General features: G+C 35.5%; 2 protein-coding genes across 3 annotated transcripts; one reads left to right on the top strand and one right to left on the bottom strand.

Annotated features, from left to right (window-relative positions):
* Positions 1–212: 212 nt before the first annotated feature.
* LOC107014146 lies at positions 213–1,729 on the top strand. Its single transcript, XM_015214001.2, has 3 exons — positions 213–323; positions 406–531; positions 1,086–1,729. Exons 1-3 carry the CDS (start codon positions 231–233, stop codon positions 1,530–1,532), a joined length of 666 nt encoding a protein of 221 aa, XP_015069487.1. The 5' UTR covers positions 213–230; the 3' UTR covers positions 1,533–1,729.
* A 747-nt stretch (positions 1,730–2,476) lies between these two features.
* LOC107012190 (signal recognition particle subunit SRP68-like) lies at positions 2,477–12,763 on the bottom strand. Of its 2 annotated transcripts, XM_015211958.2 has the most exons (13): positions 12,604–12,763; positions 12,393–12,459; positions 12,173–12,283; positions 10,682–10,877; positions 8,314–8,399; positions 7,910–8,105; positions 7,592–7,703; positions 6,172–6,299; positions 5,839–6,045; positions 5,600–5,709; positions 4,987–5,116; positions 4,113–4,262; positions 2,477–2,895 (listed from the first exon to the last, which is right to left on the bottom strand). In XM_015211958.2, the coding sequence occupies exons 1-13, from the start codon at positions 12,695–12,697 to the stop codon at positions 2,674–2,676; spliced, it is 1,809 nt and encodes a 602-aa protein (XP_015067444.1). In that variant the 5' UTR covers positions 12,698–12,763; the 3' UTR covers positions 2,477–2,673. The 2 variants fall into 2 exon arrangements, with proteins under 2 accessions (XP_015067444.1, XP_027771689.1); XM_027915888.1 differs by lacking the exons at positions 12,393–12,459; positions 12,604–12,763 and having other exon boundaries at positions 10,682–10,851.
* Between the last annotated feature and the right edge of the window lie 325 nt (positions 12,764–13,088).

Raw genomic sequence — 13,088 nt, 5'->3', positions numbered from 1 at the left:
AATGAGACGAAAGGAGTAATTTTTTATTTTATTACTATTAATTAATAGAATATCAAAATCAATTTGCAAATTAGAAAAAGTCTAATGGGTAAAATAAGAAGGATAGAGGTGTATCATTTTCTTTCTCTAATATCAAAATATTGGAAAATAGAGTAAATTTATCCGTATATATAGGAGTTCCCAAAGCTTTATTTGAAATTCCAAAAAGCTTTTTGGCGCACATCAAAAACATGAGAGAACATCATCTTCAAACACCATTGAAGGAGCTCGGAAATCGCCGATCAAAATCCATCTCCGCCGATCAAACTAAGAAGCAGATCAAAGTATACAGAAAATTTCAGCAATGAACATTCATATGTATCCTCTGTTTTCTCTTCTTATATTCATCTTATTTTTTGTATGCAGAGCACTAGGAAGAACTTGAATTCTGTGTTTGAATCGCAAGCTGCCTCCTCATTTTCTCAATCATCTATCGGCACTTCTTCTCTGTTTTCAGATGATCATAGTCTACTCACTGAATCTGCCTCTGAGGTAATTTCTGAAATGCCTCCTGTTTCATCAATTTTCTAGCTATTTATTTGCATTTTCATCGCTAATTGTACTTCTCACACAAGCCTAACAGCGAACAAGTTCTAATTTCTTCTCTGTTAATTTCGTTCACTGAAACCGCCGCTGAGATAATTCAGGATGTGCGCGCGAATTTTCATCACTAATTGTAGTATTTACACAAAATTGAGTTAGCTGAGTTCGTTCATTAAATCCATTTTCGTATGTATTTTTTGATCTTCTATTGATTTAAAGTGTTTTTCTCTGTATTGTTTGAATTTCGCATCTATGACTCCGTTTTCACTTTTCAGCAGTACAGTGTGTGTCTGTTACGGTTGAAAGTGTGCAATTCGCTTTGATTTTACTAGTATATTCAAAATCTGATCATAATTTCTTACTCTGTTTGCGATAAATAAGCTATTTGTATCTCAATTGTGTATGTTTTCAGTTTTGAGATATTTGAATTGAGTTTCATGTCTGCGAATTTCACTACTACTTATAGTATTTGAGATGAACTTTCGGATCCCTATTCCTCTCAGGACTTGTTGATTCCAGAGACTTCTCCTTCATCAGAGGCAGTGGATCCTCTAGTTGATCTGACTCCATTGTCATCGACAGTAACTTCTGACAAGTTCAAAGAATGCACTGGTTCGAATAGCCGTAATGGAATTCCACAAATTAGTGATGTGAAATTTGGTTCTGTTGAGGTTGAAATGGCAGTAAAGTACCTAAGAGAAGCTCAAGTGCAAGTGGTGAATGCAACAGATATTGATATTCGGTATAAGAACCTTCTCGATGCTGTCATGAACACTGTAGTTGAAGAGTTCTATGGACTGCCAGAAGACAAGGACTGCTATAATGCCATTGTCTCAAAGAAACTCCATTTGGTGACACTGACTTTCTTGCTGTGGATAATTGCTGTTTTCATCGGATTCTTCTTCCATTCTGGCGAAAATCACTCTTTCCATGGACCTGTACCTACCTAAAATGTTGTGATCTCAGTGGCTGATGTTTGCAGGTATATTTCTCTTTTCACCTATGGTACATGAACTCTTCATTTTGCGCTGATGTATTCGTGTCAATCATATTCGAAAAAAGTGTTTGTAGTTCTGTTTTGGATCTTCATTTTGGCATTTGGTATAACTTGTGTGAATCATAACTGTGTCGAGCATGGATGTATGTGTTAAGCAGATAATTCAACTAGATCAAGTGTCATTCTGAAGCATTTTGGTAGATATCAGCTGAATATCTGATTGTTTTGATCTATAGAGAGCACAATGATATGCTGCAATTTGCTTGGGAATTGAATTTGATACAAGATGGAAGAATATCAGATGAAATCGTTTTTACCTACGACCAAAACTAATGCATTTTACAATATACTGATAAATAATTGTTAACTAAAGTTCAAATATAGAAGACATGAAATACTCGCAAGTATTTGATTTCAGAAGACGTTGACCATTTTGGTAATGACTTTGGCTCTTGAGTGACATATGTTGGACGCAGGGAGCTGATGTAACCAATATCAATCTACAGATTGTATGGTTCTACACATATATCCATAGCAAAACATAAGGTCTAAAGGGTATATTTTAAGTGCGTCCAGAAAATGGACCAATCCGTCCAAAATAAATTACCCTCACGTAAACAGAAGTTGAACCATTAACAGTATGATGTAACTTTCTAATACTTGGTAGGAACGACATCAAATCATCGCAAGATGTTAAAAAATTGAGAACAAGTAGAAAGAGTCCACACATTTAAGAATCCAACCCAAAGCATTTCACAATTAACTTTAGTTCCAAATTGCAATAGTGGTAGTTGGTGTTTCCCTTTATTTCAAAACAAACTTGGTTAATTTTCTTTTTGGTTGATATATAGAGAGATGATACACATAGGAGTAGAATGCACATCTAAATAAATTTTGCCTGTTCAAGATTCTTTTGAAATCTGTTCCGGAATTGTAACTTAAAAAAACAGAGTGCATATAGAATGAATTTTCTGAGAATTCTCAGGTATAGATAAATTTTCTAAAGGCATGTCGAAGAATTTCGCAGCGTAAAATTTCACAAAATTGCCTCAACTCTATGGTGCAACTGAAAAATCAACCAAGAAAAAAAAAGCTCAGCCCCAAAACCTACTAATAAAACCTTTCTTATCTTTCTTCATACGAGCGTCCAGCGATGGAAAGTCAATAAGGTTATAAGCCAGGTCCAATACGATGGGATTACGAGGAACTGGTTGGAAGGCAGGCGGAAATGTTTCGATTCGAGGAGCAACCTTCATGTTGGCTTCACCAACAGCTGATTCGTATGTATCCAATTTTTCCATGAGAAGTTTCTCCATCTGAAAGAAGTAAAAAACATGGATTTACACACATCAGGGGAATCACAAGACCGCAAATGTGAATGAAAGCAGAAACAAGACAAACTAGAAAAGGAAGAATGCAAAATATAATGGCAAAAAACAAACCTGAATAAATAAGGATATAAAGGACCCAGTTCTTGGATTTAAAAGAAAATAGGCAATCAACTGCCGAGGAATCTAAGTTGCACGGATTCAAAAACAACCCCGACCAAATAAGGATATAGAGAAGTAGCATGAACATTTGAAGTAACTACCACATATCAAGTATAAATCAAGGCAGAATCATACTTGATGCTTCAAACATTCAGGTTACGCTAATATTGTGCTAGCTTATATAAAACTATTAAAAGAATATTTCCAACAGTTGGGAGCATCTATGTCGTACTAATTGGATAAAAACCTGAAATGAAGTAAAACTGAAATTTCTACTGTGTGGGGTGGAGGTGGGGATTTGTGTCAACCACAACGGTGAAGTGCTCAGCAAGAATTATGAATGAAGGAACACCACTCTTAGTAGTTCATATCTGACCACCTTTTGGGGACACAAGCATAATTATAACACCAGAAGAAATTCTCTAACTGTATTATCGTTTCATGAGTTGAAACCTTCAACGAAAATTTACAGCTTCATGTCACATTATGCCTATTAATTTGAAGAATCATGCACACAAAATGCAGCATCCTCTAAAGGACATGAGATAGAGAAAACTATTATTTTTTTTGCTGAAAATAATCGAGAGGCTAATCTAATGTTGACTAGATTTTGAATTACCAAAATTTCAAAATTCTTAATTCAAACTAATACTTTTAGAATAGAAGTTAAAGAGGGTATTTATGCTCGTCGTGTTCTTTATATGGACATCCGAGGCCAGGGGTCCATTCCCTTGACCCGTACTGATGAGAAATTGACTCCACGAGAAATTGAACAAAAGGCTGCTGAATTAGCTTATTTCTTGCGTGTACCAATTGAAGTATTTTGATAAATTGAGAAAAGGTCATAGAAGAAGATGGTTGGAAGTAATTCTATGACACAGAAAATCTCCATAGTTTCTTTCCTAGTTTTTCATATAGTAGTCTAAGAATATGTGGTTCCATATGCACCAAGAACATCACAGAGAAGGTGAATACTACAACAAATTAACTAATGGTAATGATTGCAAAAGTACTCAACAGACATATGGAAGGCTGAATCGTACCTTCTTATCAGTTCCATTCAATGAAATATTTGATATCTTTTTCGAGAGATTTTCTGGAGCCTTTTCCTCCTCCATAATTCCTTTGGCATGCTCAACACAGCTGTTAGATCTGCTCTCGTTACACAGTGTTCTCAGTTCATTGATGATGACCTGATACAGATGGAGAGAAAACAATGACAGAAGAAGATACAAAAAAAAAGAAGCATTCACATTTCACACTCATATACTAATTGAAGCGACATGAGTAGAAATTAAAAGAATGCTATAATTATGCATCAGAATTTACTACAAGGGAGAGTTAGCAGTTGAAGGTCAACATGGCTGCTTAAAGTCACAAAATCCATTATATGGCATTTTGGTTAGTTTGTGTTACTTTTGTGCATTTTTACTGGTAATATAGGCTTCAGTGTGCACTTAAATGACGAAAACACCAGGAATCGTTTACTTATATGCCAGGTGTTGTCCTACCTTTAACAGCATGGGCTATAAGTTAAAAGAAAGATAAAAAACATAACTAAAGAGTATAATATACATTACTAAATTTAAAACCATAGAAATTTGTATCACATTTTATCCTTTTGAAAAATTTAATCAACTTACGCTTAATGTTGTAGTATACTATAAGTTAAAAAAAAGATCTTAAGATGAGATTTTGAAGTTCTGAGGAAGTTAGGAAATCATGAATACATATAGATACAAATTTGATAATTTTGGGGTAGAATTTTTTTGGAGTTGGGCCTGCCTCTAGCACGGGTATCTTTGTACTAGTCATCCTATAAGAAACAGCTAGGAAGCTTTATCAATGAAAATTAAGAGCACATACACCATAACACAATATAATAAAAGTAGGTACTTAGACTAATAAAATGTTTACCTGATCGGCAGCATTCGCAGACTGCAGTTTCATAAGAGCTGCATCAGCTAAAGAATGAGCTCGAGAGTACAAGGCATAAGCTTCTGTCCTCTTACCCGCCGAACTATAGGACTTTGCTAAGTAGAAGCACCTGGAGGGAAATTGAAATAAAAGCTTTTAATTGATTTCAAACAAGAAAATATACATTCTATGACTACATTAAAATACACCAAGGTTATTGCATTGATCATCACTTCAGCATTTTGTACATTGAAGTTGTACAACTTCCTTATCTGAGATACTAAAAGTTTAGGATCTCCCTTCTATAAATTCACCAATAATATTAGCTTTATCAAAAAAAAACTTTCACCAATAATATTAGTTTTCGAAGGCTACAAGAAGTGCTAAAACCATATGAAGATAGTCTTTCGCTCTCCCCTTCTCACCAGAAACGTCATTTCAACTATCGCAAAATGAAAGAAACAATACAACAACATACAGTCCCACAAGTGAGGGCTGGGGAGGGTAGTGCATACTCAAACCTTACCCCTGCCTTGGGAGGTAGATATGCTATTTTGGATAGACCTCGGATCAAAGTAAACATTTCAATTGAATTAAGTAATAAAAGTCGAACCTTTCTGCTCGGAAAACCATACTTTTCAGCTCGCACTCTTCAGCTAAGGCAATTTCTTCCATTTTTCTATCTCTACCAGAACTAACTAGATCAGAAAGATCAGCAGTATTCTGCAACAGAGCAAGCAGTTAATAGTGCAGTCCAATAGCCATATAAGTGAATCTTGTCATATTGCCAACTCTGATCTAAAATGCACTGATTAAGAATGTAATTAAAAAATTACACTCCAAAATTGTTACCTGTAGTAGTAGATCATACAGCCGAACAAGCTCCTCTGGTTTTGTGACCTTTTCATTTTTATCATCACGGACCTTGTTGAGCTTGCTTTTAGCTATTTTAACTAGCAACTGATTCCTCTCAATGGTTCGCTGCCCTAAAATTGCACCAATGGCTTTATCCAGTCCACTTAACTCATCCTTAACATTTTCCGAATTAGCAGCCGTAACCTAGAAGAAAAACCATGTATTAGATGGACCAATTCAGGACTTCAAATTGATGTACGCAATATACAAGAGCAACTTGAAATTTCCAAGAGACAGCTACTTCCATGTGATATAAGGAGTAGTCCTCACCAGGTCATTCCGGATGCAGCTCCTGGCTTCGTGATATGCTGCAAATATTTTGTCATACAACACAAGTTTCTTCTCTGCTGGAAGAGAATCAGCAGCTGAACCATGGATATCTTTCTCCAGTTCCTGGGCTGATGAATGGAAGTGTGGAATATAAGCTTAAAATAAAGTAAAAACCAACATGATGTTTTAAAGGCAGATATGCAAATATGCATTTAGTTGACCGAAATCCAAAGAAGTGATTAAAAGTTACTCCCACCATTTCAATTATGTGGAAGGCTTTGACTGAGAACAGAGTTTAAGAACGGAACTTTTTTAGATCTTGTGGTTTTATACATGCCATGATATTTTTGTGGTCATAAACGCATGTCATTAAGGGTAAAATGAGAAGTTTAAAGTCAAATTGTGTCCCAAGTATAGAAATTTGTCTTCTTTTTGGAACAAACTAACAAGGAAAGAGCGTCACATAAAATTGAATAAATGGAGTATTTCATTAGAGATGCAAAAATGAGGAGGAAAAATTTTAGGACTAAATTACAGGCCTCTTAAGTTAAATCCAGTGAAGATTCTCATGTCCCACTCAAGTTTGTAAAAGCAACAACGTTAATGCAATTTTTTAGGTACTACCTTTAGTCCATATTAAGTGAATTGTTGAGACTTTTTCACAGTTCAAAATAAGTGAATTTTTCAAAGTTCAAGAGAACTTTGGGACTGTTTCCATATTTACCTTTCCCTTAAATGAGGTTCTTCACTACTTTATATTTTCTAGGAGAATAGTTTTGGAATAATCAAAAGGAATAATAGTGGAAAGTAGCATTTAATTTCAGTCCTTAAATATTTTTCTTAAGGGGTGTGCCATATCCCAAAAATTCACTTAATATGGACTAGAGGCGTATAATATATACATATGTATAATTCATTCTTTGTGAAATAACGGACTCGTTGCATTATAACATAGCATCCCATCAGTTTCAAAAATGAATAACATAGCATTCCTAGTGGACAATTCGTTACAATTTTGGTTTGCCTCCTATTGTTACATATTTTATACTTCGTTAAATTTATCATCACAGTTGCTAAGACTAGACATGCAAATCTGCAACTGTTAACGCCCTTAACATTAGAAGGCAACTCATAAGGGTCATAGAGAGTGCTCCGCAACCTACAAGAACTTCAAGTACATACATCCACAAAAAAAGTAGAAAATATCAGCAATGCCCTAGATATGCTTTGTTGCATAAAGAACACAAATATGCAGACCACAATATGAAACTAGGTTGAAAGAATAAATTTGGTTCAAAATCGTAGAGTGGAAGAATTCCAAACTTAAGAGATCAAAAAATCCTATTGTTAGAACCTCCCATAAGTTGGCTATGGATGCATTTATCTAAGTGCTACCTTTTGTATCGAAGTAATTACATACCTTTCAGAATGGACACCCGTGTCTTTGCATTTGAAATTGGAAATCTATTTCCAAGCCAATGGAATTCTGTCATAGATGCTGCCTGCTGAGATCTTGCCTCTGCCATAGCAGCCTGTAAACAAAGAAAAGAGAGTCATAGATCAATAAGGAGCAAATAGTCATCAAAACTCATTTTTCAAAAAAAATCTTGACAAAGACAGCACCCAAAGTACAATTGAAGCATTATCTTACAACTACAAAAAATAGTGCCTATAAACTGTACAGACTTTTATTTTATCGGGTGAAATCGTAGATACACACTTAGAAATGACAGCTCACCTCCAACTTTGCTTTGAAAAGGTCCAGTGCAGGCCCTTCCATTTCACCGATGGAAACGAGTTCAGAAGTTTGTAAGTTCGACTCACCAATCTTGTGTAAGCAATATCTGATACTAGGTTCTAGTTCCTCAACCCGCTCACGGCACAATACTTGGTTCTCTAGATCTCCATATTTTCCAAGCTCCTCATACACAGCCCTATCCAAATTAGTCAGATATTGAGCCTTCAGGACCTTGTTGAGACAATGGTATAATTCAAAAAGAGAAGCGGATACCGAGCAGAATGAAGAGATTATTCTACAACATCCTCTATGGGTATCAATTTAAAACAAACTAGACAGTCTGGCCATTATACTGTCAGGCGTCAGCAATAGAGAAGTATAAATCTCCATAACGGCTACGGTACCTGGCACTTTTGAAACACTTTAGAGCAACGTCCCAGTTTTGATCTTGTTCAAACAATAAACTCCCTTTCATGTATGCAGCATAAGCCTGTGGATTAGGAAACCAGATTGCTGAATCACACTATAAAACCAAACTCTTGAAGATTAGGGTCAATAATTAAAAACTATATTGAGTCGCTTTAAGCATTGAGACACAAAATGAAACACCACACCTACACAAGAGCAATGAAAAAGAATAATGACAATGCTAAAAGGATGTGATTCAGTAATTTAGATGAATTAACTATTGTCTATGCAAAATCTCCACAAAAAAATCCAATTTCGACAATCTGCAGATATGCAAAGCTTGACTCTCTGTTTTACACAAGGTAAATAATTTTACTAATCACAAAAAAATCTCCCCCAAATAAAAGCAGTACATTAAGAAAATAGAGGATTAAAAACATGATCTGATGGTTTTTTACGTTTTGATTCTTTGTTCTACCACCAACATACAAAGGTAAGGTGCCAAAAAGGCAAGGTGAAAGGAATTACCAATTATATAAGCTTAAAAAACAGATTTAACATTGTACTAACTTCTCATTAAACAACATTGATAAACTGGGTTGGGCAAATGACTAGCAGCGACAAAAAAAAGGGCAGAAAGATGAGTGAAAAATCAGCAGCTTTTAAAACCGTTTTTTAGAACAGAATAATAGGGAAGGAGCTATAGTTATTCATCTTCTGAGACTGTGGTTGAATATCACATCCTTGACCATAGCCAACATTAATGACTGCAGTTGCACAGATCAGTACTGTCCCGTGTCCACCACAATTGATAATAAACACGTTCTCTCTCGAGCATTTACACATATGCACCGGCTAGTATATGTATATTTCTTTTCCTCAAAAGTTTCAACAACTAGTTTGGCCCCCCAAAAGGTCATCCAAATGAAGCTCTTTTCTTCGCTTTATCCTTTCTATCCAAGTAAGTCGCTTGGATTAGTTTCTTTTATCCTTCCCAAGAGTATAAGCTACAACCTAGACAAGGATTCTAACACTTTGGAACTTATTCAGTTTATGAAGTCATTAGCAAGTACAAGACAACTCCTCTATGTATTCGAAGCCTGTTCCATTAACAAATTAAAGATGATTGTGGTAAGTGGGGCAGTCAGTATAAAGAAATAGTTATACTGTGATAAAACTTCATAGTAATATTATCTGCTTGTGCCATATCCACTTATAGGTGCACCACGAGGTAAACTTAAAACCACAAGGAGAGAAATTGTCTCAAGGATATACAATTTTCTTTGGGGATCACAGTCGGCTTAACTAAAAATTAAACAGAACAGAAGCAGAAGATCCATCCGTTGATCAAGTAGAAGAAAAAATCCATATAGGCAATATCAACTAGTCGGGGTTAATACTCAATTGTTGTTTATACACTTAGATCCAGATATAGATATTCTAAAGAACATCTAATTTGCGTCAAAAGATACATTATCTTGCCAGTATTATAATGGCATGGACCCAAATAGAATAAAATATATAGATGGATTATTTTGTCCATCCCAACTAATTTGGGATTGCGGTATAGTTGATTGTTGACTAACAAGTTGAGGAGAAACACATGACAACATAAGATGACCTGAAACCTGTCCCATCTAAGCTCTTCAAATGCTAATTCGTGAAACTTCCTTACAACAAATGGCCCTCCTAAAGGCTAAAACTTCAGGTGTCATTTAAAGGGGCAGGTTCTCAACCGGAAGTAAAAAGTCCTCACGGACCAAAAAGATTGTTGCCAGATAAAGCTGTGGTAGTGTCAGCTATTAGAGTAATTCTGTGAAATAAGTCCAGACTTTTTAGATATAAATCCAGTCTTTTTTTGGATAATCGTAACATAGAAATAGATCACCAAAAAGCAACGTTTGGAAGGTAAACAGAGAAATAAGTCACATAAGCATCTGTTTTCTTTCAGTATAATTTTTAGGTCACAAGATATTAACATATGAATCAAGCCTATCCACCAAAATCTGTAAACACTGTTATTCTTAAGGACCCAATGACTTTCCTGTTCCTTTATTATTATTTTTTTGGTAAAGAAGGACCCAATGGTCTTCCTGCCACCACTACATTTTTATTTATTAGTGGCATGAGTTTCCTTTCCCTGACTTTATGTATTTCAGAGAGATCATCTTAATCAAAAGAAAAAGAACAAAAAGACGGCCAGAATAGAAAGGAAAAAGCATTTTGAGAAGATTAACAAGTCAACACCTCTGGTAGCACGTCAGGGATCAAATGACCAATGGTTTGGATGAATGACTAAAATCAAATGCTCTGATGAGCAAGCATAATGCCATGTATATGAGAATCATGACACAAGAAGCATACCTCCGCTTCTAAAGATGTTCTCGAATCTCCCTTGATGGAACATAATTCCTGGAAAAGACTAGCCCATTTAACTGCCTTTCTCAACCGACCAATGAGATAACTTCTTTGGCGTGCATTCGGTCCGTCAGGCAAAGTTTTCTTTTCCATAGCATGACTCCAAGCTCTCTCAGCTGTATAGAGAACCACGTGAAGAAATCTACAACGAGCGTAAATCATTTACATTGTAAAGTATTAATCAAGTTTGTACATTCAGGAGATGACAAAGAAAATTATGAGTCATATTAGGCAGAGTAAGATTGTTCATCACTCAATAGACTTCAATCTAACCCCGAAAATATAGATCATACTACAAAAAATAGTACACTCCTCTCTTTATACTTCTTCAAGAAACTAGATCTTTAACATGTCAATATTTTAGATATTAACTCAAGAAAATGCACCCAAAAGTTCCAAGAAAAGGCGTCATGATAGCTTAATCAACAACAAACAATGACATAGATTAGAACTTTTTGATGAAGTAAGGAGAATTCATTAGAAGGCATCAAGAAGATACAAGGCAAAATATTTACAGCAAAAAAGGGTCTGCTCCTGTACAAGAATTACTAGATGACTAAAGAGCAGACAAAATCCAAATAAAGATCAATCGTGGTTACAGGGGCCTGGTTGAACCAACTATATAAGAAGACTAAACAGTTGGATTTAAGATTGTGGTTAGGAATTGAAACCCCATCAAAACATCTACGATTCCTTCCATTCCAGATGCACCAAAAAATAGCTGCAGGCACCATACGCCATGCTTTTTTGATGGGTTCCCCAACTCTCCATGAGCATAGATTAGAACTTTTAAGACCTCCAAGCATACACTTGCTGAATCAAATAACCCAATAAAGCAGAAACTCCTCGACTCCCTCTCTTTTTTCCCTTCTCTGACAAAACCCTTCACTAGACAATGCCTGTGTGAATTTTCAACTGATCTCTTTTTTAGTACTGTTAGATTTATAATTCATCTGTATTAATAACTGTAGTCTAGTGATCAATGAAGTGGGATGAAATCATATGAGACTAGCATTTGAATCCCAATAGAGAAACACTAGGTGATTTGTTTCCAATTGCCTAAATCCTGGTGGATAAAATTACCAAGTAACTCTACTAGTAGGAGGTAGCAAGTATGCGGTCGAATAGTTGAGCCACACGCAAGGTGGCCCAGACATCAGCGTAATTTAAAAAAGAAAAAAGTGAAATTTGGACCGAACAAAATGTAGAGATTTCATATAATTGACCCTAATTAGTTTGAGCATGAAAGGTAATTTTTGTTGTTGTAATAAGTAATACAATCTTAAAGACATATTTCTATATGTTGTGGCATGATAGGGTTCTCTTACTTCATAGGACAAAACAAAATCCAATTTTTCAACCAATCCATCACTTAAATAGTAAACCAAATTAACACTAGGAATAGAAACATCACAAACGAAATACAAAAGCACACACCTCACTTCAGTAACCGTAGTTATTGATATTGGACGCTTAGTGTACTTCAACCGTCCGTGAGTGAACTTGAGCGATTTATATAATCTCCTTAATCGAGCAGTACAATACCTCCTGCAAATTCCAATTTTCTTAAATCTTTTACACGAAAATCACTCAAAACAAATTATACCTAAATCACTAATTCATTGCTCTGAGGAGCATATGTGTAATGGAATAGCACCTATAACGAGCGTAATCGCCGAATCGCAATCCATGCTGCATTTGAGCAGATTTTAAAAGCTGTAACACTACAAAAGCATAAAAATGTAGCTAAAATTCAGTAATCTAGAAGAAAAATAGATTCACAATTTTCAAATTCAATTCAATTGGGGAAAGGAATTAAGAAGTTCCATCGGATAAGCTCTGGGAAGGCAAGGAGGGAGAGAGAATACCATTGACGGAGAACTTAGGGTTACTGATCTGATCAGAAGGAATAGAACTCTGATCGTCGATTTCCATGGCGGAAGTTTCCTTCTGCTTTGCCATTGTCGAGCTTACGGCGGAGCGTTTTCTTAATTCTGATTCACCTTTTTTTTTCTTTTTTTATTAGCTAAAAATATTCGTACTTTTTTAAGTTCAGAGAAGAAGGGTATTTCTGGGATTTACTCATTTACTGTAATTTAACATCCATTTCTCCCTAATGGCCTACCAAACAATTGGTTGTCGTGAGGACTGAGGTCCCACTAATTTCACCGAACTCAAGACCAAATACATATGCAGTTCTCTAAAGTTGTTTGTGCTTTTCTCTCACGTACTTTAACTAACCCAGATTTTTATTAAATTCTTTAACCCTTTATAATTTGATCCTTTTAAATATTCTTGATTGATGTGGAGCCGAACGTGATCTCACGTCCTTTAAGCGCGTGCAGACGCTTTA

Source organism: Solanum pennellii, chromosome 3 (genome assembly GCF_001406875.1).
Source record: "Solanum pennellii chromosome 3, SPENNV200".
Taxonomy (NCBI): Eukaryota; Viridiplantae; Streptophyta; class Magnoliopsida; order Solanales; family Solanaceae; genus Solanum; species Solanum pennellii.
Note: the sequence above shows the minus strand (reverse complement) of the source record. Positions and strands in the feature narration are given on the sequence as shown.